At 35.7% G+C, this 27,307-nt stretch overlaps 1 protein-coding gene across 1 annotated transcript in view; it reads left to right on the top strand.

Annotated features, from left to right (window-relative positions):
* Window positions 1-283: 283 nt before the first annotated feature.
* TMEM178B (transmembrane protein 178B) overlaps window positions 284-27,307 on the top strand; it is a 443,620-nt gene continuing 416,596 nt past the window's right edge. The window contains exon 1 of the mRNA XM_044678001.1: window positions 284-665. Coding sequence (XP_044533936.1) covers window positions 284-665 — 382 coding nt within the window. The remainder of the gene's footprint in view (window positions 666-27,307) is intronic.

Below are 27,307 nucleotides of genomic sequence, written 5' to 3'. Positions count from 1 at the left end.
TTTCTGAGAGAAGTGAAGGGAGTTTCTGACAGCCTTAGATGCTTTAAGCTGCAGGAGATGCCAATTAACCCCCTCGATTTTCTTGGGATTAGAACTTTTTAGATCCTCCCGGAAGCCTTGGTTGCTTTGTATGTTGCTTTAAACAGTGGACGTCTAGGTTAGGAGACTCAGTTGAGCAAGGCACTCAGCTGCAATCTCTCAGGCTCAGTTGGCTGCTTTGTTCTGGGGCTGAAGGACTCGGTTGTTGTGAAACATGCCCATGGTGTTGTTGTGAAGCTGAGGTATGGCTGCTGGAAGGTTACTGCTCTACACTGGCCTCTCCTTAGCTCTCTGTGCCCTCGGCATGCTGGCCGTGGCGATCTGCTCAGACCATTGGTACGAGACAGACGCCAGGAAGCATCGGGACAGGTGCAAAGCCTTTACAACTCGTCGGGTCGATCCAGGCTTCATTTACAATAACAACAATAACTTGCCGCTCAGGGCTAGTAGGTCTAGATTGGACCGCTGGGAAGGGAAACTCCTTCGGGCCAGGAACCGGAGGCAACTGTTTGCCTTGAGCGCTATGGACGAGTGCAACCGTCAGTACAACTCCACCAACATGGGGCTCTGGAGGAAATGCCACAGGCAGGGATTCGACCAAGACCTTGATGAGCTCATTCAAAAAGGTAAGTGTCTCATCTAGGCTGTCTGCCTTTGAGAAAACACAAGGAGAACCCAATACCTAGACTGGGACCCCACAACCTTTAACATCTTTCTTGCCCCAAACTAAATTGCTTTTTCAGAGCTTGTAATTCTTGGCGATCACTTACCCAAGTCTCAAGTATTCAGCCAGCGTTGTAGATAAGCACTGCTTTGATTCCTCTGCTTTTTATGATAGAGGATAGTTTAGGGCTTTGCTTATCTTTGCTTTGACAATTTCAGTTTGTTTTTGTCTATGTGGTCTCTTCAAATTCTCATTTTCCACGATAATTCTCAGGAAAAATGCTTTATCATTTCTATACAGTATTGGCTTGCCTCTAAGAAACAAGAGATTGTTCTAAAGTTGTATGTATCTCAAGTAAAAAACAAACACAAAAACAACCCCTCCCAACCAAAAAACACGCCCCCCTCAAAAAATATCAGGAAGAAGGAAAACTACTTTTAATACCAATCTCAGCTTTAGAGTGTTGCTAAATGTTAAACTGACATCAAGTTATAGATAGTGGAGAATAATTTTATTCCAGGAAAAGCATTATCTGTTGACCCAAAAATGATTTTCCCCCTCTCGACAAGTGGTAAATAAAAGTGACTTATTGACAATGAATTGGAGGGGGCAGGGGCAGCTGCAGTGGTGGTGGGGGAAGGTGTAAGAAAACAGAACAAAAAGCTCTCCATTTTTGTATTAGAAAAATGCTAATATTAAAAACACATGGTTCTCCAATAAGCAAATGAAACCAAATTGAAAGATAAATAGCACTTGCTAAAGATGATTCATTTAAAAATAAATAATATAGTAGAAAGAATGCTAGATTTGAAGTTGAGACCTGTGTTTGAATCCTGACTCATGCTTTTTTTGCTGGGTGACTATCTACAAGATATTTAATCTCTTAGTTTCATCATCTGTAAATGGTGATAGTAATACTTACACTACCTTTTTCATAGGGTTATAGTGAAGAAAAGACACCATAAGCTTTAAAAACCCTTTGTAAATATGTTATAATTCTTATTGACATGGCTGCATAGCCAATGTCAAAGATAATTCCCTTCTCTTACTCAATGTCATTTAAAAATACATGGTATACAGTGTTCTGGGATATTCCTTCCAAAGCCTACCAAAATATTATTTGGAAGTTTTATGGGAAGAAGACACTGAAGAAGACAAACATTGTCTGCCAAGAGAGTAAATCCTATGAGAATGGATCACAGATTTGGTCTATCTTGGGTATTCTATTCATTCCACTTTCCTAATCTGTTAAATAGTGCTCAGGGTGAAAACAGTGTTCTTCAAAATATTTTGCAACTTTTCTTTGGAAGGAATAAAAGAGTTAAAGTTTAGAATACTAAAATATAGTGGGTTTTGCTGCTCTAACAGTTTTATTGATTAGATTTGTGACAGATGGGGCTATTCTTGTTCTCCCTTTCTCCTTCTCACCTCTCTGCCCCCTTATCCTATTGGGAAAAACCCCAGCTCTCAAAGTTGGGAGTAGTTAAAAAAACCTAATCAATCAGGAAAAAAAATCTGTACAATATTTAATGAGTCAATGAATAGATTGCAGATGATTATATTTAGATAAAGTCTAGGTCCAATGCATCTGGGAGGCATTTTCTTTTTTATACCTACTTTGAAGTTTGTCAAGTGAACTAGTTATCTTAATTCAATTAAATTGTGGACAGAGTTTAGTAGTACAAAAATCAAGCCTCATTTGCTGGTCTGGACCTTTTTGGATCATGGTATCCAATTTGAAGATTTATTACTTGAATAATGATTTAGATATGTTTAATAAAGTTTCTTAACCTGAATTCTTGAATTTATTTTAAACATCTTGAAAACTAAATTTTAGTGTAGTTGATATCCTTTGCAATCCTATATATTTTACACTGTCCATAGGTTTTATGAGACTGCCAAAGGGGTCCATGACCAAAAAAAGGTTAAGAATCTCTGCTTTGGAAGAATCCAGTGGAGAGCTACGTAGGATTGGAATAAAGAATTATAAAACTGTAGGGATTAGGATTATTTAAAGAAGACTAACAGAGAATTTCATAATGGGTTTAAGATTAATAGTATTATTTTGTCAGCCTTTTTCTCTCACCAAAACTACTGCTGCAGGAAATTAAATGAAATATAAAGAACACCAAGGCACTAAAGACAGACAAATACTGGAAGAGTTTACTAAATGAGATTATTGAATAATCTTCTTTGGTACTCTTGAAGAATACAGTACACCTCTTGTTTGGTTTGAGTCAAGCCTGGTCAGAGGCAGGGGATGGAATTTATGACACCCTCCAGTTCTCTGATTCTGTGTTTCTGTGCTTGGCAACCTGAGAGTAAAGGTTGATTTGGTTTGTGGATCAGGTTATTTTGTTACTATAGTGACACTTTCTTCCGGTGAAGATGAAAGTATACTGGCAGGGAATGGAGTGGGGGAAGGTGTTAAGTTTACTGACTGCATTTTAATTATAATGGCAGAAAATGGATATTGAATAGTGGGGAGGATTTAATATCTGAAGTTATTTGGATATTGTATTCCACTTGAACTAATGGAAATGTTCAACATTACTGAAAATACAGCCATCACTGTCAGCCTCCTAAAATATGCAATTGCTATGGTTCATTCTGCCTGTTGGATATTGTTTTTCTTTGGTTGGTTGTTTTGGGGATAGTGTCAAGGTTACAAATCTAGAGAGACTTATGATCACTGTCTTCATTCTAAGGTTAAAGAAAGATCCATTTAACCTAACACCATGATCTTTAAAGATCAATTTTTCCTTCTCTAGCTAGTCAAAGAAAGATTTTGGAAATATGTTCATTCCTTTCTAGGAGAAATTATAGTAACGTAAATTGTAGTAATCACCTGCTTCCTAGGTAGTGGGAAGATAGAAAAGGAGCTGCTATGCACGTATTCCATTTTGATGTATTGTAGGAAAAAAGTTTATTTTTCATTAATCATCAGTCTTCAAAAACAATATCTTAGACATATTAAACATTTTTGTTTAATATTCATCTTTATAAGTGTATTTTAAAGAGAAGAGAAATAAAAAAGAAGCAGGCTATTTATAGTGTCAATATTACAGGGAAATTAGAGATTTATTTGAGTGATGATACAGCCATAAAGAACTTAAGTCTTTTGGGAAATCAATACTCATTACCTTTGAAAATGCTGCATGTGCATTTTAAAATAGTTTAAAAAACATAATTAATAAGAATCTAAAAGTCAAAGCTGTAGATGGTTTAAAAAAACCAACATCTGAATTCACTCAATAATCCTACCTTTCTCAATGTACTTTATAATGATGTAATTCCTATATACACATTTTTGTCTATTCGGTTTACTGTCTATCCTTCCTATTATAGTATAAGGTCCTTGAAGGAAGGGGCAGTATCTATTTTTCAACAAAAGCTGCACACCAAGGACACAGTACACTGCTATTCTCTGACTTCTCATTACGTCCTTGTTGAGTAATTACTATTTAGATTCTCATTCAATTTAGTTCAATAAACATTTATTAAATGCATGGTACTGTGCTGGATGCTGGGATTACCAAAATGAAAAATATCATAGTCCCTACCCTCAGAGAACTTTTCTTCTACTTGGGGGAAATGTCATGTACACAGATGATTTTTTTCATAGTAGAGTTTTGATAGAGATAGTTGATAGGCAGACAAAGCGTTCCAGAATAATTTGAGAAAAAATTTCAGTTGAGAGAGCCAGAGAAAGCTTCTCTCAGAAGAGAAAACCTGAACTAAACCTTGAAGGAATATTGGGATTTTGACAGGCACAGATGATGAGGGAATGTAGTACATGGATGAGAGAAGCCTGTACAAATACATAAACAGAAATGGAAGCCATATCAATCAATAAGCCTTTATTAACTGTTTACTATGTGGCAGGGATTATGTTAAACATCAGAACATTGAGTTTAAGTAAATCTGTAGCAGTTTATAGAGTTCTGGAAGGGAAGTCAAGTGAAATAAGGCTAGAAAGGTAGCTTAAGGTAGTTTGTGAAGAGCCTTAAATGCCCAGCCAAGAAGTTTGCCTTATTTTTCTGTAGGCAACAGGAAATCACTGAAGACTTTTGAGCAGAAGATTCAGGTTTGTGCAATAAGAAGATTATTTTGGCAGCTGTGTGAAAAATGAACTGAGGAATTGGGAGACCAGAGGCAACTGTCATAGTCTATTCTAGACTATGAAACTTCATCCTAATTAAATTCATAGGAATAAAACTACCAAGGGTTCATCCTAATTCCAATGGGGATAATTCTATGGGGAAACATTTTAAAGGATGTTCTCAGAAAATACTGACTTCAAAAATTGACCCAATATGGGAATTAGGATAAGTCAATACTGTAATGTATGAAAGTATGCAAAAGAAAGGTTTCTTGGGTGAAGCCTTACCTGAAGAGAATAGTGTAAATTAAGTACTTTAATAATATGTTATTGAATAGAAATATCACTAACATCAGTTAGATGAAAGAGTTCTTAAATGTTGGTTAGAATCTGGACTCTGGGAAATAAGGTTGGAGACAGGTATGAAAATTATGATTTAATTCATGTTAGATTACTTCTATGAAGGCCATTATATCCAGTCTTCTGCTTTCATACCTCATAGGAGATATCCTGATAAGTTAATGCAAACTTTGAGTATAGATAATTTGTAGAATCAGATTCAGAAATAAAAAAGAGACTTCTAGAGTAATCAGGAAAAGTAGCTATAGGTCAAATTCTATTTTAATGGGATTATTTATTTCCAATTGTTTGGTTCTTCTGAATGTTATTGTATTGACTGTGCTTTGAAATAAGTGTGTTATCAGCTGGGATTTTGAAAGACTTTTCACCATTTTGAAATTTCCTTAAAATAGGATTTAACCCATATTATTTTTCCCCTTTAAAGGCATTTGCTCATATGGTATAATAAAATAGTTACAAAACATTTCCCCTAAAATCTGAGGTGCACTGCCCCCTCAGATACCCATAAAATACAAGGGGGAGGGAAGGAAATGTTCTTAAGAATAGCATTAGTGAGGCACAAATGGAGGGAACACATATGGCCAAGAAGACTGGAACTGTAGTCTTTTTTTTTTTTAAACTTTGAGGTCCTTATGAAGTTCATATAACTGGGTTGACTCCTTGAAAGGCACCATATCTCAGCTGTCTGGGTCAATTCTTTTGACTGAGTCAGGCTGAGTCAAACAGGTCACTTGGCTATGGAGCTAGCTCCTTACTTACTGGGCTTAAATGTTGTGGGGCTGGACCAGGCAGGTCTTAGTTCAGAAGGCTGTCCAGGTCACTTGTCTTCTGGGTGGCTGCTGCTGGAATATGCTAAGAATGTTAAAAGGCTGATGGCTAAGCCCAACAGATCACCTAGCTGCTGCAGTCTTCTTAGGGTGTGGTGTCTCTGCAGGATGCATTGATCCCCTGGATTCCTTGGGCTTGCACTTTAGTTTTCACCACCTTCATCCTCTGGTTCAGTGGAGTATTATAGATCTCTTTTCCAGCTGGAGTATTTTAGTGCTATTCCCCCCCCTGAAAATGGGATGACCTTTAGCCTCACATTGGCAGAAACTTCACCTCTGACTCATTCAGAGCAGAGGCTCAGAGGTTTGCAACCACTGGTCTTCCATAGAAATATTTTTATAATTATTAAAGATCAATTATATTCCTTATGATGGTTAATTAAACAAATGTTTATTTTCTATCTATGCTTATATGTTTTGCTCTAAATGATTACAATAGAAACCAAAGGGTAATAAAAATTAACATGATTACTTGGTCTTAACAGGATAGAGAATGAAACTAAAGTGAATGGAAGAAAGTTACAGGAAACACATTTTAGTTCATTTTAAGGAGGCACTTCCTAACAATTTGAGCTGTTTCAACTTAAATAGTCTACAGGCATTTACTTAAATTAATAAGTATTAGTCTAGTTTTCCCATTAATAACATATTGATTTTAAATTGGTCTTTCCTGATTTTCTCTCCTCTCTTCTTCTCCCCTCTCCCTTTTTAGTACAGTTAATAAGAGACTGATCCTTCAGTTCAACTAGTATGGACACTTAATTGTTAGCTACCCTAGAGGCGACAGCCTTGTTAGATTAACAAACCTGTAGTAACCTAAATACTGTACCAGAACAGCAAATTAGTGGTTCCTTCAGGTGTTACACATCTGACAGAAAGAAACAATCAATGCTCTCTCTCTCTATGACCTACAAAATTTTAGGTTATTCCAAAGGACACAAAGCAAAATCTCAATTGTCATCTGGCTTGGTCTAATCCTGTAGACTCATAGACACACTTGGATATGAATAGCTCAATATAAAAACCCACAAGTATGAACTTATATACGCTGTGCAGGCTAATTGAGAAGTGAGATGGTATGAGTCTTGTTAAGGGAGTACACTAGTGGGAGAAAAGATTTCCTATTTTAAAGGTTGAAAGAAACTTGAAGATCATTGTTTCAAAGCCTCATCATTGGATTGATGAATGGTAATATGGTGCAGTGTTTAGAATGTAGGTTTTGGAGACAGGAAACCTGGGTTAAAATTCCTCTTCTTATATTTACTGTGTAATGACAGTCAAGTCACTTAAACCTCCTGAGTCTCAGAATCCTCATCTGTAAAGTGATGATAATGGAGGTCAGATGAAAAAAATGTAAATAAAATGATTGTCCATTGTCATTATTATATCTGAGGTTAAGTTGAGAGGTAGCGAAGTTAAATAGCTTGCCCACAGTCACCTAGACTTTAAGTACAGCCAAAATTTAAACCTAGGCATGGTGATCCCTGATTCAGCATGCTTTCCCCCCTACTCCTATATTGTCCTCATTGGAGATGGATGGGAGGGAATAGATATTTAAGTAAGTGGTTGATAAAAAGAGATTATGGGTGACAAAGAGCAGGCATAAGAGAGAGGTTAATAGTCCCTAATGTGACTACAGGATGCAAGTTTAAAACAAAACAAAGTAGAAAATATGGCAGCTAATTTCTTATCATGCACATCAATGTTGTAATAAATTACTTAAGTATCTTCTTTCCTGGGTATGTATTCTACCATCTTGAAACCTTAACCTATAGATTGTGGCTAGAAGATTTAAACAAAATAAAGATAAAGAAATTGGATTCTGGATCAATGCTCAGTGTATTTTCACACCTGCGCCTACTTGGAGAAAAAGAAAGGAGGCAAAGATAAGAGCCCAGAATTGCAAATACTGTCCAAAAGCCCTAGATATTTACTAGCTCAAACTAATAATGGAAACTCCAAACAGAATATTTTATTGTAATGATAAATTTCATTCTCACCAGACAAATCTATGCCCCTTAACCAATATGAAGCAAGAATATAATTCTCATTTCCTTAAGCTAAGAAGATAATTTCCATTATCTCTACTTCAGGCATGGAATTCCTCTGCTTGACATGAACTCATTTAGATTTCAAATAAGTTAATCAGTAAAGGGTAAACTAAAATTGTTCTATTGAGTTAATTTTCATTACACTTATAGCAAATGATTGACTTTTCACAGAACACATGCATTAACACATAGGAACAAGTTCATCTGAATTATGTTTTCCAGAATAGCAGAATTTCTGATGATTTAGCCAGGGTTTACTCATCTGTTATTGTGGCTCAACCACAGTATATCATATTATCTTCTGAAAATATTTTAGGCTTTTTTTGAAGAGGGTAATTTGAATTCTTCTCTGATATCTAAGTACTGATTGTTAGTGTAACCTTAGCAATATTGGAGTCGCAGGTGGCAAATCTCTGTATTTCTTCAGTGCTATTCATTCTAGTATCTTAGACTACTATTTCTCCCTACCTGAACTACTATACTAAACTTCTGACAGTTCTTCCTACTTCCATTTATTTCTTCCCCCACTATTGCCAGACAAATCTTCCTCATGCATAGATATGGTTCTACCACTTTTCTGTTACAAAATGTCCACTGATTCCACATTACATACTAAGGATATTCAATGTCTTTAACTGGCATTTAAGGCTCTCAGAATCTAGTGCCATTCTCTCTAGTTTTACCTCACACAACTCTACCATATATTCTCTATGTTAGTAAATCTAGTGCCCCAAATACATCTCATGCTTTCCTACCTTGGTGCCTTATTTTTTCATACTGTTCTTTTTACAATACTTCAAATGTCCTTTCTTTAAACCTGTTAGATTGTTCAATCTCTCTCCAACCTTTTAAAGCACTCCTCAAATGTTATTTCTTTTGGAAAGCCTTCATTGATCATCTCTAGTCAGTGAGTACTTCTTCCCTTTGGCTTTCACATAGCATCTTGTCTTGCAACCCTTTAATGTATTTATCTTGTATTACTTTGTATTATAATCTATGTATGCCTCTCTCCACTATACTATTAGCTCCATTAATGCAGGGTCAAAATTTCCGTAACTTTCATATTTCCTCCAATATTCAGCACAGTGCTTATACACAATAGATGCTTAAATATTTTGTGAATCAGATTAAATTAAAATAGAAAACATGAACCATCTTTGACTTTTGAATTCTTCCTTTCCACTCTTTCATCATATATGTCTATACTTTATCATTAAGACCTGTTTCTTCCTTCAAAATGAGTCTCAGATTTACCCTTTACTTTCTATTTCTTCTTCTAGATGCTTCTAGACAGCATCATTATTATTGCATACATGACTGCTGCAATAGCCCTCTTGTTGATTCCCATATCTGCAAACTTTCTTCTCTTACCTACATCCAGCTTATCAGCAACAGAGCAATCTTTCTAAATCACAGCTTTTATTATGTCATTTAGATTGGTTCCTAGTTGCCTGTTGGATGATGCCCAGATTTTTCTGTTGACATTTGAGGTCTTCTATCCCCTCTCCTCACTATATCCACCAAATCTTGTTTCTCTATACTCACTAGTGTACCAGCCAGATGGGACAGGTCTATTTACTTTCCCCAGCATATACCATGTTCATTTTTGCCTCCCTTTCTTAAATGTTCATGTTTCTCATTTATCTGGAGTGTTCCTACTTACTCTCCACTTCTCTAAGTTCTACTCATTTTTCAAGGCCCAGCTCAAGACCTACCTTCTTCCACGAACACTTTGTCAGTTATTATTCTATCCCTCAATGATCTACTTCCTAAATGTACTTGTTACTTCCATATGCAGGTTAACCTTTTTCTTTCCCAATGGTTTTATGCTGAAATTTCCATTACCCAGCTGGAGTGCAAACTCTTTGGGGACAGGTACCATGTCTTAAGCTTTGGGTACATAGCAGATAGGGAACAAATCCTTTTTTTTGGTTATTTTAAAAAATTTAAGTATTTTTCAATGATTACATGATTCATTGAACAGATCTTTGTTGATTGTTTGAAATATCTAATTGTTTTTGTTGTCGGTACCTATCAGCAGCCAACTTTTCTTTTATTATATACTTTCATTATTTAGTGGTAATGTATTCATCATGAATGACTACATTGAAACAAGAATGGTAATAATTAAGAGAGTTATGTTAAAGATAAAAAGCTTTTTTTTTATTGTGGGAATTAAAGTCACACCAATATCAAGTTATATATACACATACATATGTAGATACACAAATATAATTATATATGTTAGTATAAATACATAAGCATACACATATAAATTTATATATAGGTATCCATGCCACATTGTGACTTTCTCCATTGTGGTTTTGATATATTAGCATAAGAAATTAAATGGGAATTATTTGGGAATTTTGCAGAAGTTGCAGATGATAAACAAAGGCTAGAAGATGACACAGAAAAAGTTTAGGGACTCAGAAATGGATACAATATATGTATAGTATTGTATACTATCAACACATTTTATATTTTATTTCATAAATATACACAATTTCTTTTACTGTAAATACTCCATAAAAGAGAAAGAAAAAGTCCAGATTTCTTTTTTGGTATGAAGGGAAGGCCAAAATATTTTACTTGATTTTCCAGATGATGAGAGCACTGTGCCTCTAACACCCCCATGATATGGAAAGAATACCTGTCTATATATCTATATCTATATCTATATCTATATCTATATCTATATCTATCCATCTACATATATATATTTTTAATATATTTTTAATACACGTATACACATTGACATTCACCTTAGGTAGTTTAAATACAAACTAGATAATGCATAGGGGATTCAAGAATGAGAAACAACATGTTTTAACTTGTCAGTAACATAGATCAAGATCTCAGGACCAATCCAGAAGTCATTTGGGATTATTTACAGGCAATCATTTGGGTCTGAGGAGGTGCTGCTGTTGTCTTTTAGAGGAAGCTGAGAAATTTGCTGTTGTTTTGAAAGAATGCAGTTTCTTAATTATTTCTATTGATTTTTGCCTGCGTTTTTCTTTTCTTTTCTTAGCATCACAGTATTTTGCCAATAAAAAATTATGTTAGGTCATCTTTATAAAGTTATATTGTTTTCTGCTTTTTAAGAAGACCTTATTGTTCCATATTCTAAACCTGACTCTAATAGACCTTATATGTTATAGAGCTGTTCTTATTCAGTTTAAACTGTATTCTTCTTCATCATTATAATGACTCCTTCCATTTAGGCAGCAATGCTTCTCACTGCCACCATGGATCCTAGAATATTTTGCAGACTTGGAGATGAGAATATTGTTTCTTCTCTGAAGGGATCATTTACCACTAGCCACAGCAGATATTAGGGATGTAATATGACTAATTTAAATCTCTATCCAAAACCTCATTTAAATTTTATTCACAATGAAGCCCACCCTAATTGTGTTCTATTATTTGTAATACTTCCCTCCTTAACTTGCACATAGCATTTTCCCCCTTGTAGCACTCTTACATAATGTTCACATATTGTTTTTATTTTTTGTTGTTTAAACTACATTTTATTCCCTTTCATCAACAGATACCTGCTTTCCCTTCTTCCTACCCTTCCTTCTGCTATTGCTGCATTGAGAAAAAATGAAAAATATAACTACTTAACAAATATGTATAATCAATGAAAAAATTTTCTCCACTGGACATATAAACAAAATTATGACTCAGTCTACATTCTGAGTCTGCCACTTCTCACTCAAGAGGTTTGTATGTTTCATCATGAATCCTCTGGAATTATGATTAGTCTTTACTTTGATCAGAGTTCTAAGGTCTTTCAAAGTTATTTTGCCATTACTGTTCATTGCTATTACTGTATAAATTATTCTCCTGGTTTTGCTCACTTCATTTATACAAGTCTTCCCAGGTTTCTCTGAAAACTATCCCTTTTGTCATTTCTTTTTTTAAAAAATTAAACTAAATTAATTAATATAGAATATTTTTCCATGGTTCCATGATTCATGTTCTTTCCCTCCCTCTCTTTCCTTCTTCTTCCCAGAGTTGATGAGCAATTCCACTGGGTTTTACATGTATCATTGTTCAAAACCTATTTCCATATTATTAATATTCACAATAGAGTTATCATTTAAAGTCAACATCCCTAGACATGTCCCCATTGAACCATATGATCAATCATATGTTTTTCTTCTGTGTTTCTGCTCCCACAGTTCTTTCTCTGGATGTGGATAGCTTTCTTTCCCACAAGTCCCTCAGTCTTGCTCTGGATCATTGCAATGCTGCCAGTAGAGAAGTCCATTATGTTTGATTGTACCACAATGTATCAGTCTCTGTGTACAATAGTCTCCTGGATCTGCTCCTTTCACTCTGCATCAATTCCTGGAGGTCTTTCCAGCACCTTTTGTCATTTCTTATAGCACAATAGTATTCTATCACATTCATAAACCATAACTTATTTAGCCATTCCCCAATTGGCTAGTAATTCCTTATTTCCAGTTCTTTGCCACTATAAAAGAATTACGATGACTACTAATTATTTTAATGTAATGGTATCATTATTTATACATATTCTATATTCCTCTACTAACCTTTGAGTTTTTTTTGAAGGCAGAAACTATCTTAACTGGACTCTTTGATCTCTTCCAGAAGTGCTTACATGTAGTCAGTATTAAATAAATGTCTGGAGAATTGAATTTAATTCTCTTCTGTGTAAGAGATACCAGCTTTTGAAGCAAACAACTCAAGAGACTATGCTTGGTGCGCTTGTGACCTAAAGCTGTTGCCAATATCAGGCAATGTTTAAAAGAGATTTCTAAGCATTATTTGGAAATCATGTAAAATCTAAACAATAGCTCTTGCTGAAAAATAGCTATTGACATAGAGAGGAATTTAAAAAAAGTAAAATGGAATCTTCATTTATTTACATTTACAGGTTTATTATTGTATTTACTTCCTTTTATGCCATGTGTATTCTAGCTAAACTGGCATTTTTGTTGTTCCTCATACATAGCATTACATCTTTCATCTCCATTCCTTTGCTCTTCTGCATGCCTGGAATGTATTCCCAATTCACCCAAGTTTCTTAACATTTCTAGTTTCTCTTAAAGCTCATCTGTAAGGTCACCTACTACAAGAGGCTTTTTCTCCCTAGCTATTAGTGCCCTGTTTCCTATCCTCCCCTTCCTGGAAGTAAGATTGTTTCTCCTTTAAAGAGCTTTTATTAGTGAAATACTATGGCTATGAAAAATATACAAACATGCAAATCAATTGAAATTGGAGACTGTATTCTTAATTATCTTGAATTTAGCAATCTCCCCCTCTCCATGTACTCACAACACTTTAAAATTTAATGTGTATTATGAACATTTTCTCCATCACTTTCTTAAATCCAGATAATCCATGAAATAATAAATCAAACCCTAATTTGTAGTGTGCTGATTTCAGAGGTGCAACTATGTGCACTGAACATTTAACATTGGGAGAACTGTCAGCACACACCAGATTTTATATCGACCTAAGAGAGCTAACATTGCTTAGGAGATAGCAAGGTGGTCTTGAAGCCAGGAAGATCTGAATTTAAATCCTGCCTCTGAAAAATGTGGGTTGGATAGTCCTGGGCAAGACACTTAATATTCTATAGGCAAATCTCACAGATGCAGAGAAGGTGCTGACCTACATTACTAGAAAGGATTTCCTTATCTAGAAGATCCCTATGGCAATAAAATCATGGGTCCAGTCCCAATGCTGAACTATTTCTCACATACTTATATGCTCACATTGGCTTGTCCAAGTAGTCCTTGAGGTCAAGGACTGTTTCATTTTGGTGTTAAGTGCACAATGCCTTGGAAATAGAAAGTGCTTCAGAAATGATTTTTTGATTGATTTCAATAGTGGGAAAAATGAAAGACTTTTTTGTTTATTTGTTTTATTTTTGTGGTAAGACATCTTATGTGGTATTTATTCTTTTCTGTCTCTTGGGGAGAAAGAAGCTCTAAATACTAAAAAGACAAACTAAGATAATCTTTGAAAGAGCTTTTCTGTGTCAGGATTCAAGAAGAGATTAATTCAAATTCAATTTCAGACACTTTGCTCAGACCTTAGGCAAGTAAGTCACTTAACCTCTGCTTAAATCAGTTTCCACATCTGTGAAATGGAGATAATAATGGTATCTTCTTCCCAGGTAAAGATGATTTTTACAAAGATCAAATGAAGTAAAATTTGTAAGGTGTTTAGCACAGTACCTGGCACATAGTAGATGCTATATCAGTGTTAGCTATTATTCTATGGTCAAAGAAAAGTTGGCTGCTGAAAAAATAAACAGCTCAGGAGCATTTTGATGTTATGTAAAATTATAGGTGAAAAAACTTCCATGAAAGGGCTTTAGAAAGTTAATACTCTGTAGTTGAGGTGAATTAATATATAAAAATTTAAGAATAGGTGAGAAAGATATTGAATTGTTTCTTAGCATTTATTTTATCACTAATAGTATAATTTCATTTTAAATAGAGTCTGGCAAATATATTTATCAAATTTAATTAAAAAAGTTATATATATAAACATATGTTTTTTTTGGTGAATCAGGCATAAAAATTTCATGGTTGCAATTTTACAAGGTTTTGACTGAGAACTGTAACTGTAACTAATTCCCAAGAATTGTGACCATGCTATTTTCATAGAGTTACTTTTATTTTTTTTGGACCATATCTATGATTTCTTTGGTATAGGGAACTCTATATCCAATTCAAATATCCACTTACTCTAAAATGAATAGTCTTAAAGAGTTGTCTGAGACACTGAGAAATTAAATTAGTTGCCTAGAGTCACACAACCAATAAATTGCAGAAGCAGAGCTTGGTTTGGAGTCCATACCTTCTCTCTTTTTTATGGATTATTTAATTTTTTATAGTCCATCTAAAACTTGAGGTGGGGATGTTGTCTTGATTCCAACTCCAACTCACACTGAGAAGCTGGCTATTTAGTTACATCTCCCCGTCTCCATGTTGTAGGAAGGACTATGGCTATCTTCTTATATTATCAGTTTGAGTCCTTTTTTTGGTGTTTTTCCCAATATCAACTTCCAGTTATAATTATTATATCCCTTATATTATTCATTGATCCAATAATTAGTGCTTTAGTGTGATTTATTGATTTATTATTATTTTAAAAGCCCCCTACCTTCTATCTTAGTGTCAATTCTAAGACAACAGAGTGGTAAGGGCTAGGGCTAGGCAATTGGCACTAAATGACTGCTCACAGTCATACAGCTAGGAAGTGTCTTAGATCAGATTTGAATTCAGAACTTCCCGATTCTAGGCCTGGTGCTATATTCACTGTGCTGTCTAGTTGCCCCTGCCCCAATATCATTTAACCACTAAATATCAATTAGTTTTTGCAAAGGAATATTTGATGATGTAGTAATAACAGAAATAAAACATATCTCTCCTCCTGAACCAATGACACACTCTTCCCTTATGTTACCTTGATCTTTGAGGAATGGGGGCTCAAAAAAAAAGGAAAAAAGAAGTATCTACAAAGCATTTGTCCCATCAGGTATGCTTCTTTCTAAGTAAATTTCCTTGCTGCAAGATATGGCATCTCCATTTGTTACACTGGGTCATGCAGGTCATTTCACACTAGGTTTGGTGGCTAGCAAACTCCAATATGGACTCTCATCACTCATCTTCTGCCCCTGACCTTTCAAAAACTCTTAAGACTCAGGTTCTGGGTGGCCAGATGGAGAGTCTGAGATACATATCCAGGCAGGGGATGTATCTCATTTTTCTTCTTTACTTAAACACAGCCAGGGAGGAAAGGGGCATTGGTTGGAGCTCTTTGTATGTGTGTCCAGTTCTAGCTCAATAGCATACCAAAAATCCCCTCTTTGACACACACACAGCACTGGACAGAAAACAATCAGAGCATACTTGTGCATGCTCTGAAGTGGAGAACAGGGCTTTCCATTTGTGTGTAATTGGAAGCAGGCTCAGCAAGGATTGCATTAGACTGGACTTTTATTGGCTAGTCCCATCACACTTAAAATATTCCATAATTTCATTAGTATGGGTACTTCTACAACCAACATAGATCACTATCTTTTCTCATTTGTACCACTTGCTGGTCAACTTTTTGGTGATGAGCACCTCTAAACTTAGCTAGTTTGGTCTTTGGCTAATAGCTCATTGTCAATCTCCTCCTTTCACCTTTCCTTTTAGGCTCTTCTAGGACTTGAGGCATGCCTACATAGCATTCAAGAATCCAATATAGCCTCTAAATCTTGATGAGACATTGGAATATGATGTTAGAGTAGTGTACAAAACATAACTTGAATAGAAAGATCCATGCTTTTTGCGCCTAAACAAAATATGTTTCTTATAGTTTGGCATCAATGTTTGGTGCCATCAGTTGTATCCAAATCCCTTAAACATACACACATATATAGTATTAAATTGGCCTCTGTCCAAAGTGGGAAATTATAAGTAAAAGTATGAATTAATAGCAAATACTCAAAGGTTTTATGGAGTATTGGGCAGTAATAAGTATATCCTGTAATAAGTTATCTTAAATAATAGCTGGAAGAATAGAGACACAAGACACTTGGGTTTAGACCGTAACTGGTATTTATATGACCATGAGCAAGTCACTTAAGCTCTTTGACTTTATTGTTCTTCATCTCTAAAATTAGGATATTAATACTCCTATCTCCTATTTCTCAGGGTTGTTATAAAGATCAAATGAGATATTTCACATAAAGTGCTTTGTAAACTTTAAGACATGTAAATGGCAGCTACAAAGAGGGAATATAAATTCTTCAGCATGGTTGATGCTCATTTATTCTTTTTTTAAACCCTTATCTTCTCTCTTAGTATCAAGTCTAAGAGAGAAGTCTAAGCTGCAAGAGCCCGGCAATTGTGGCTAAGTGACTTGCTCAGGGTAACATAGCTGGAAAGTATCTGAGGCTAGATTTGAATACAGGTTTTCTTGACTCCAGGTCTGGTGTTCTGTCCATTGTGATACCTAGATGACTCAATGCTCATTTATTTTTAATGATGTCCAAGGAAAAATGGTAGCATAGTTCCTCATCTGAACAAATATTTGACTTGAAAAGAGACAAACTGAATGATAACTTTGTTCCTTTCTTGGTATCTTCCCCATTGAGATATTATGAGTCTAGCTGCATCTTACTTTTTCTTTCTTCTTTTCTTCTCTCCTTTCATTCATTCAGCAAACATTTATTGGGTCTCTTTTATGAATTTTTCATATTTCACTTTGTTGCTTCCCTTCTCTTCTCCTTTTACTTTTCTCTTTCTTTATTCCTATTTTCTCCTCTTTCCTTGCTCAGAAAATCACACTGATTTACTAAAGCACCTAAGTTTATTATATGCTTCAGTACCTGAATGCAATTTCTGGTCCTCTTGATAGAAGTATTTCCTTCAGGGGTAGAATGCAACCAAATTTATTCATGGTAGTTATTTTCTATAAATTGGAAATGAATTAACCAACACTGAACTATTAGCTGCTAGGGAAAGGGTTCCTGTGTACCTCTGGTCACATATACTTTAGCACTTTCTGGAGTGCCCTTTCTTATAGATCAGCAGATTTCTTCTTCGTTTTCCTGGATGTACCATATTGTTGATTCATTATTGATCTCCTGGCCAATAGTGCTATAACCCATGTCTGAACAAAGCTTATCTAACACATGGATCTTCTCCCTAAGGCTCATCACAGCTATCATTTTCTTAGGTTCAGTAAATAGCACTTCTGCACCTATGTTTGGGGGTTATTTTAAGCAGTGAAATCACCAACAGAAAGTGCAAAAATAAGATAAACATGGCACTAAATAGACCACAAAAAGAATTCTTGCTTACAGTATGAGAGTTGAAATAAAAGATAGAATGTTACCTTATTCAACTTTAGCTCGGAAAGTGGGTCTTTTGAGACCACTCAAGATTTTGGCCATTCTGTGCATGTTCCCAAATAATTGTGAAAGTACCATGAGTATTGATTTTAGGGTTACACATATATTGTAGTGAGCAGTAGAATTCGCAAATATGGAATCCACAAATAATGAGGAGTAACTGTATGTTATGTTTATAAAAGTCTACTTCACTCTTTGTTATATGTTACTAAAATATTTTTTCAAATTATATTTAAAAAATGGAATAAAAATTAAAACAATTATTTAATTAAACATTTATTTAATACCTACTATGTTTAATCCTGGTGATTCACAGATAAATATGAAAGTTCTTGGCTTCAAGGAGCTTATATCCTATTGGGGGGACAACAAATACATATATATTTATATGTTTAAATATAAAATATGTCAAAAGCAAACAATGATAATTTTGAATGTAAGGGACCAACAGGTGAGGGTGGGGTTTCAGATAAGGATCCACCAAGAAATAGCAGTGGAGATTAGCTTCAATTGAAAGAAACTAGGAGGCAGAATTAAGAAAAGAATACATTCCGGGTATGAGGTACAACCAGAGACAGGAATGGGAATGGGAATGTGTGGAGGGAACAGCAACTAAATTAATTTTGATGGAATGTAGATTTCACAAAGGGGAATAATGTATAATAAATTTGGAAAAGTTGGCTGGATTCATAACGTGAAGAGCTTTCAATGAATGACAAGAGAAGAATTTGCCATTTGTTATAGAGTTAATGTAGCCTTTGGAGCCAAAGGAACATATTCAGATTTGTGCTTTAGGAATATCCCTTTGGCAGTTGTATAGAAGGTGGATTGAAGTACAATAGAAGGATTCACTATTTTAGAGAACATTCCTTTGAGTTCTTTTGTAAAATTAATCACAGAGTCTATCAGAGTTTTAAGGGACCTCAGAGAAGGGCCCACCTAGTCCAACCCTTCCCTGACCAAGAATCTATTTAGCAACATATATGACAAATGGTCATCTAATTTTACTTGAAACCTTCTAATGAGGAAGAATCCGTTCTCTTCTCTTTTTGGCAATTTATTCTACTTGTGGATAGTTTTAATTTGTTTTGAAGATTATCCTTAAGTCAAATCCAAATATGACTCTATATCTTCCGACCTTTGCTCCTAATTTTATTCCCTGGGGCCAAGCAGAATAAGTCTATTCTTGCTTCCACGGGATAATCCTTCAAGGATTTGAAGACAGTTGTCAAATTTTCCTTGAGTTTCCTCTTCTATAGTCTAATTGGTCTTGGTGTTTTCAATCACTTCTTGTATAGAATGACCCTAGAGCTGTTTTTGATATTTTGAAAGCTCTCCAGGTTGGACCCTCTATAAAATGTTGCATTCAAGAACTGAATACGATTGGTTGGTTGTTGTCCTTTTTACTTGAAGAGAACCAAAATGACATTACTATTTTGGGATCAATGTACAGTGTGTCCAACTGTGGCTGACCAGACCAATACTAGCTTAGAAGGCTCTATCACAAGCCAGACACAAAAAGCCCATATGAACATTTGGGTTGGAGATGTTTCCAAATTTGTGCATCTCACATTTCTTTTGAGCTACTGAAATTCTGCTTTGCTTTTAGTGCACAGCACCTTCTTTGGTGTGAGCACACCATGCAGTAGAATACTGAATATAATACTTCAGATGTGGTCTGACAAGGGTAAATTAGAACAGGACTAGTCCTGGACAACATATATTCTGAATACAGTCTAGAGCAGCGATTGCTTTTTTGACTTCCATGTCAAATTGGTTCAAGTTGATTCAAACTGAATTTGTATTTCCTAAAACTGCTAGATGAGCTGCTATCCAGCCATGCATTCAACATGTTATATTTGTGAAATTGATTTTTTAGATCTTAAGTGGGACTTTATATTTAATCCTATGAGAGTTCATCTTTCTCCATTAATCTTCTCCAGTGCCTTATCATGATGTGCAGGAGACCTTGGATTCTCAAAGGCTGTCCTAGCAGAGGACAAGCCCTGACTGGCTCTATCTGGACAAGTATTGAGTATGGTCTAAGTAATAATGAATTATTATCAAATTCAATTAATCACTCTATAATTCACTTTTGTATGAAGTTTTCATTTTTTGGGTTATCTACCAGATTAAGTCTAAAGCCTAGATCCCAGCTTTTGAAGTTCTTTAAAATATGTTTCCAAACTCTCTTTATAGCCCTATCTCACTGGAGTATGATTCATGTTCCTAAGTTCAAATTCCATACCTGTCACGAATTAGTTATAAGGCCTTGGGCAAATTACTTCTTTGAACTTCAGTTTCTTTATTTATAAAATGAAAAGGTTAGGATAGATAATTTCAAAGGTGCTGTCTAAGCTCTGGAACTCATGTTCTGTTCCCATACACCTACAGTACACTCTATCCTAAATGGATTAATTACTGTTGCCAAATTCACCCTGCAATGTTTTCATCCTTCCTCTCCACCTCCCTTTTCTGTCTGTTGTCTAAAAAAATTACGGATTTGCAATGTATGTTACAGTGTGAGTCCTAAAATGTGTATGTCTTCCCACTAGGAAAAAAAATCTTCTTTTAAAGACTCATCATGAAGTCTATGATCCCAGGAAGACTTGGAAAATGGTTTCTAATTCCTATGGGTCAGCAGAGTTGTTAACATTTCCAAAAATGGTGGTTGCACTGGGTGACCAGCAGCATGCCTATTTCAGCTTTTATTACACATGTCAGTCGTTGTGTGGTGACTGGCTGGGTTCTTGCCAATCATTAGGATGCTAAAAAGGGATCTGCATCAGAGACTATTATGGCTGCTTCCAAAAAGATAGATTGTCTGCAGGCAGTAGGGTCCGTTAGGGAATGACAATAATCCCATATTAAGCCTGTTATTATTAGGTAGAAAGGAACAGAGTCTCCCAGCCTTTTTCAAGGTTGTAGTTCCAATCACAATGTTTTTAAAAATGCCACACATATAAGAGATAGTCGGTAAGTCAAGTAATTTAATTTTTCATCTTTTTTCAGTAGATATTGCAAATACATAAATATTATGTCTGAGAAAACAATGTTATATAGTGGAATAAGCACTGCCTTTGGAATCAGAGGACCTGGGAACCCAGGTCTATTTTATATTGCCTGTGTGACAGTGGGCAAATTACTTAACCTCCCTGGTTTTAGTATGTATCTTCATCTGTAAAATGAAGGGGTTAGATTAGCTATTCACTAGTATCACTTCTAGCCTGAATGCTTTGACCCTCTGAATATGCTGTATCCATTTTCCCTGCAATATAAAGCTGGCTACATTTCTGAAGTAGAATATTTTGAAGAACTACTTTAAATTTACTTTAGTTATTGACCAACCCATATATATTCTAGGACAGTGGTTTTTAATGTTGAGTCCTTGAACTTAAAATTTTTCTTGATAACTGTAACTCAACATAATTACTTCCTTGATGATTCTAAATATTTTATTTTATGCATTCAAAAACATCATCCTGAGAAGTGGTCCATAGGCTTTGCAGGATTATCAAAAGCACCCGTCACACACAAAAAATTGAGAAGCTCTTAGTCTGAGACCTCTTAATTTAAGGCAAACTGTGTTGATTTTAATGTGAGCATTATCTTTTGGGAGACAACATTAACTCCTCTTGTCAAGAAGCTGCTTGATGATGTTGCTTTTATTTTTTTTAAACCCTTAACTTTCGTCTTAGAATCAATACTGGGTATTGGTTCTAAGGTGGAAGAGTGGTAACGAGTAGGCAATGGGGGTTAAATGGCTTGCCCAGGGTCACACAACTAGGAAATCTGAGGTCAGATTTGAACCTAGGACCTCCCATCTCTGAGTCTGACTCTCAATCCACTGAGCTGCCCCCGATATTGGTTTTCTTCACTGCCCCAATATCTGAACCTCCACACTGAGGTCTATTATCATGGTATCATCATGGTATAGAGGCAGCTCTGGGTTCTCAAAGGTTATGTCAGCAGCATTTAGCCTCTAGAGAAGAGTACAACACTGGGAAGGTTTTGAGGATGGGTCTGGCAATGAATGTTATGTTTCTCATTCGAGGACTGATTCTTTCAAGTCCAGAGAATCACATCCTCAGAAGGTTGGTCATCAGTGATGGATGTTTTTCAGATGCAGCAACTCAGGAGCCATCCCCAGAATTGTCAAGAGTTCGGTTGACTGAAGGGATATGGTCTATATGCTCACACTGGCAAAAATCATAGTCACTTTAAGAAGTTATCTGAGCACATCTATTTTCATTTTACAATCTAGAGCAGAGTATTCTGGGAGAAATCAATCAATCATCAGGCATTTATTAAGGGCTTTCTCTGAGGCAGAGATGATGCAAGTTCTCGTGGGATAAAAGTGAAACTTTTATTGCCATCAAGAAGCTTGCTATCTATCTGAGGGAGACAATGTCTATGTGTGGAAAGAGTTATTAACCTTTTTGCATGTATCATGGACCCTTTTGGCAGTCTAGTAAAATCTATGGACCTTTTCTCAGACTGTTTTCCTAAAAAATTTATAATGGAAGGAAATGCTAAACTTTAGTTAGAGGTTAATGAAAAACAGATGTAATTCTCACCCCCTTCTCTCTCTATGCCCCTTCTCCAAATTTACAAATTCCCTGAAGTCTATACATAGACCTTTTGGTGGACCCCAGGTTAATAACCCCTGACATAGAGGTATATATAAAATAGATATGAGATAATTGAAGAGTCAGACACTAGTAGCAATGGGGCTCAGAAGAAGTTTCATGGTGTTTGAGCTGAGCCTTGGAGGAAGTCAGGAAATCTAAGAGATGGATGTAAGGAATGCTTTTTCATCATGGAGGCTAGCCAGACGTCAATAGAAGTCTGGAGACATATATTACTTTCCGGTTTGTCAAGAGATGAGCTGTGTGACTGTTGGCAAGTTGTTCAACAATTCTTATCCTTTGCTTTTCTCATAAAATTGGTAAAGTGTCTGGATTCCACTTTTGTCATTGTAGGGTACAAGAGGGTGAACTTGATGGGGAATAAAGGAGTCAGAAGAACTATTCGGGATGTGATTAAAGATAAGATTGGGAAAAGGTTCAGCACAGAAAGGTTCGTAGAATCAGAAAAGAGATTGCTGTGGCCATAATAGAGAATACCAATCTAGAAAGATGAGTTGGACCAGCCACAAAATTCCCTAGAAAGCAGAAATTTTACCAATTCAATATTGCTTTTGCTGAGCAAAGAAAAGGAGAGAGAAGACACAGAGAATGGAGGAGTAAGAAAAGACTAATAAGCAAATAGTCACATAATACTTTATGCCTATCTTACTGAATTATTGTGAGAAAAGTGCTTTGTAAGCTTTAAAAGGCTACATAAGTATAACTTATTATTGACATTGGTATTGTAAAACACTTTTGCATCATATCATTTGATCTTCCCAATAATAATGATTATATGTAGCATAAGTTTACAAAACAATATACATTTTCTCATTTGATGCTCCCAACAACACTGAGGAGTAGGTGGTACAAATGTCATTATTCCCCTTTTATAGATGAAGAACCTGATGTACAGAGGGCGACATATACATTTTATACATATATGTAGTATGTAAGTGATTTACCCAAAGTTATACAACTAGTAGTAAGTGACAAAACCAGGACCCAAAGATAGTTCTGACATTAAGTATGGTGTCTTTTCCCCACTATACATAGTCTTGAATAAGGATGGGAACATGGTACAAATGAAGAACAACATGTATCAACAGGGAACATTTTGGGGAGGATATACTGTAAAGAGTGACAGAAAGTAACAATTCAGATTATTTTCCCAATGCCCACATTTGAGCATATTTTGGATCAGATCAAATATAACAAAATTTACATGTAATGACATATGCTTCTTGGAAAAGAACTTTAGAAAGGAAAGGGCCCTTAGAGATCAAGGTTATTATGCCCAGGGTCTCTTGACTTCATGTTTAGTTCTCTTTCAATGATGCCATGGCTCATTTGTGGACCTTTTTAATGGAATGAAAAGCATATTTTCGTGTGCATACCAAGAAAATAGCCAGGCTTGCTCTTTAAGTCAACTTATAATCCCTCTAAGAAAAAACTTCCCATGAGATATAGGAATGTGGAGTTAAATGATAAGATCAGTGGTGTGGAGTGAGAAGACCTAGGCTTCAGTCTTGACTTTGGGGCAAAAATTACTTTACTTATCTGGACCTCATTTTCCTCATCTATATTTGATGACCTCTAAGCCTCTTCTCTCCAGTTCTAACATGCTATGATTCTAGATTCTCAGGTGACTGGGACTGGATTAGAAACTTTATTCTTAGATGGCATATGAAGTACTATGTCTTGAAATGTTATGGCCAGAAAACTTGAAAGGTTTAATTTTTAAGAATAGATGATTCTTTCACAAGCGTCTCTTAATTGCTTCTGTCTCATGTAAGTGATCCTCTTAACCAAGATTTTTTTGCATTTAAAAGCATCCCTTAATTGGGACTGGAGGATATTTTAGCTGTGATGACATTTAGGTCATTTTTGAAGATAAATCTGCTTTCCTTCCCCTGTTTTCTCCTCTCCTCCCAACAAGGATGAACAGTCACATTCTTGCCTTGTCATCCTAGCAGTTCTGCAGTATGCCTGCATTTCAGGGACCTTAGTAAAGCAACCAAAAAAAAAACACCCCAAAGATGCTTGTGAATTAATGCCTTTCCTGATTATCACATAGCTCCTGCCATTGTCTATTGAAAATCTCAAACTTAAGAATTTCCATTAACTTATTAGCAATGGATATTTTCCTCTATTGACTTTAAAAATTAAATTCCTTCTCTTGGAAACATAAAGGAAAAATCTAGCTCTTGTGTTGAATGTTAGTTCTTTTTGAATCTGAACATTGGACCAGTTCTATTTGAATAGGTGTGGATAAAACTGCCTCTGGGAAAAGAACCCCAACCAGGAATTCTTTCACTTGGGGCAAAAAAAAAATAGTTGGAGTGGCACAGAGGGCATTCTGATCCCTGAAGAAGGGGAGCAAAAGAAGCAAGAACCGACAGAGAGAGGGCCACAAAGTGAGGTAAAATAATGTAAGCTATAAGGAGGAAATACCTCTTCCTGGAGAGGAAGTAAGTAACACTAGATGCTGGCACCTTCATCTAAAGCCCCATTTGCCCGATAAAAGTTGCAATTCTACTGGAGGGTGGGAAGAATTGTCAGATTCCTAGGAGGAATTATATGTTCTTTATTCTATGGACAAATAGCAAGCAACAGGTATAAGTTGGTGGAGCAAATATTGGCTAAATTGATGTTAGGTTTCTTTTACAGAAACATAAAGGTTACTAGTTCTTGACCAGGGAAGCAGCTGCCTTGGATCTAACTTTTTCTTTCTTATTATAAGACCCTCTCTGTAGGTTTATCTGCCTGTGAGCTACACTTTTATTTACACATTTTCTCTTGGCCTTTTAGTCTTTAAGCCTTTCTCTGTTATTCTCAGCTACTTTGTTTTCCTTCCATACACATTGTCTATCTTTTCCCCACTGTTGCAAAGATCTCCAAGGCTGAATATTCTTACCCTTTTCTCTTTGTGGGGATGTGGAGACCTGGTATTCCTGCCCACAGTAAACTCAGTGGGCAGCAGATAAGCCAGTTAGATTCTTGGGGCTATTCTTCTTGTGTGATATCTATCATACAAAATGACTTCCAACAACAACTTGATATGCTCCAACCTCTTTGATTTGGGCAGAGTATATGTTTTGCCTGGTAATCCATGTATAACCCAGAATGGAAGGAGACAATATGGATCATATAAATTTGGAAAACTTATGTAGAAATTTGTTATTACATGTAATTGATAAAATAAAATATCTTTATCGATTTGGGCAGAGTTATTCTAAATTCTGCAGCTAGATGGTATAGCGGATATAAACTGCAGGATCTAAAGTCAGGAAGACTCATCTTCCTGAGTTCAAATTTGGTCTCAGATAGTTACTAGTCATTTGATCTTGGGGTAAGTCATTTAACGCTGTTTGCCTCAGTTTCCTTATTTGTAAAAATGAGTTGGAGAAGAAAATGACAAGCCACTTCATTATCTTTGTCAAGAAAATCCCAAATGTGTTCACAAAGAGATGATTGATACATGATTGATAGAACTGGACATTACAACAACAAAATTCTGAGTTTTGGCTAGTAGTGCCAGGTTCTATAAGCAAATAGCACCCAAAATGTCACAGAATCTCATTGATGGTAGACTTAGAACCATGTCATGTTTTCAAACTCCTGAAATGTATCAGATTTGTCTCTCCTTATGGTTCTTCTGGCAACCCTATTCATACACACTCACTCTACCTAGTCTTCATTAAAAAAAATCAGTCTATCACCTTACATGTTCTCTTTCCTATCTATAAAAGTCCTGGGATCTTAGGATTATAGATCTTGACAAGGAAGGAACCTCATAAGTCTTCTAGTTTAACCTTTTCATTTTACCAATGAGGAAATAGCTCCAGAGAGGTTACATTTGTGCAAGATTACATATGTCAGGGGGCAGCTGGGTAGCTCAGTGGATTGAGAGCCAAGCCTAGAGACAGGAGGTCCTAGGTTCAAATCTGGCCTCAGACACTTCCCAGCTGTGTGACCCTGGGCAAGTCACACCCCATTGCCTACCCTTACCGCTCTTCTGCCTTGGAGCCAATATGGCTCCAAGATGGAAGGTAAGGGTTTGAAAAAAAAAAGATTACATTTGTCTTTGCATGTAGAAATATTATATTACATATAATTTATATTACATATAATTTATTGGAGGCAGCTTGGTATATTGGATAGAGTACTCAACTGGCAGTCAGAAAAATCTTGGTTCAAATCTCTACTCTGACATTTACTAAGGATGTGTCTAAGGGCAACTTATTAAACCTCTCTGAGCCCAGATAACTTTTTTAAAAACAAGTAAAAAAAAAACAACTAAAATTAAGTAAGAGCTAGTAAGAGGAAGTTCCTACATGAAGTTGATCACAAGTCTTGATATACTGAATTCTAACTATTTTCCTCCAATAGACAAAAAGTGAATGGCTTTTAGAAATGAAAAGATCATGATTAATGGGTAGTTGATCAGATGTTAATGGACATGGGTGGGGCAAGGATAAGCAATAAAAAGGAAGCTAGTGAGAGATGCTGAGTTGAGAGAATGATAATTTGATCTAGGTTGGAGGGGCTACAGTGAAGCAGATGAAAAGAACATTGAATGACTAGAGGCAGGTCATTTAAAAAAGGACTATAGAATATGAAGTGGTAGCTGAAAGGAATTTGGACTAACAGAGAGGAAGAAACTGTTCAAAGGAGATTTGCAAGGGAATGAATGAAAAAAGCACTGTGCCAAACTCTGTGGTACATTAGCTAAATGCTAAAG

The sequence above is a fragment of the Gracilinanus agilis genome, chromosome 5 (assembly GCF_016433145.1).
Source record: "Gracilinanus agilis isolate LMUSP501 chromosome 5, AgileGrace, whole genome shotgun sequence".
In the NCBI taxonomy this organism is placed as follows: Eukaryota; Metazoa; Chordata; class Mammalia; order Didelphimorphia; family Didelphidae; genus Gracilinanus; species Gracilinanus agilis.
Note: the sequence above shows the minus strand (reverse complement) of the source record. Positions and strands in the feature narration are given on the sequence as shown.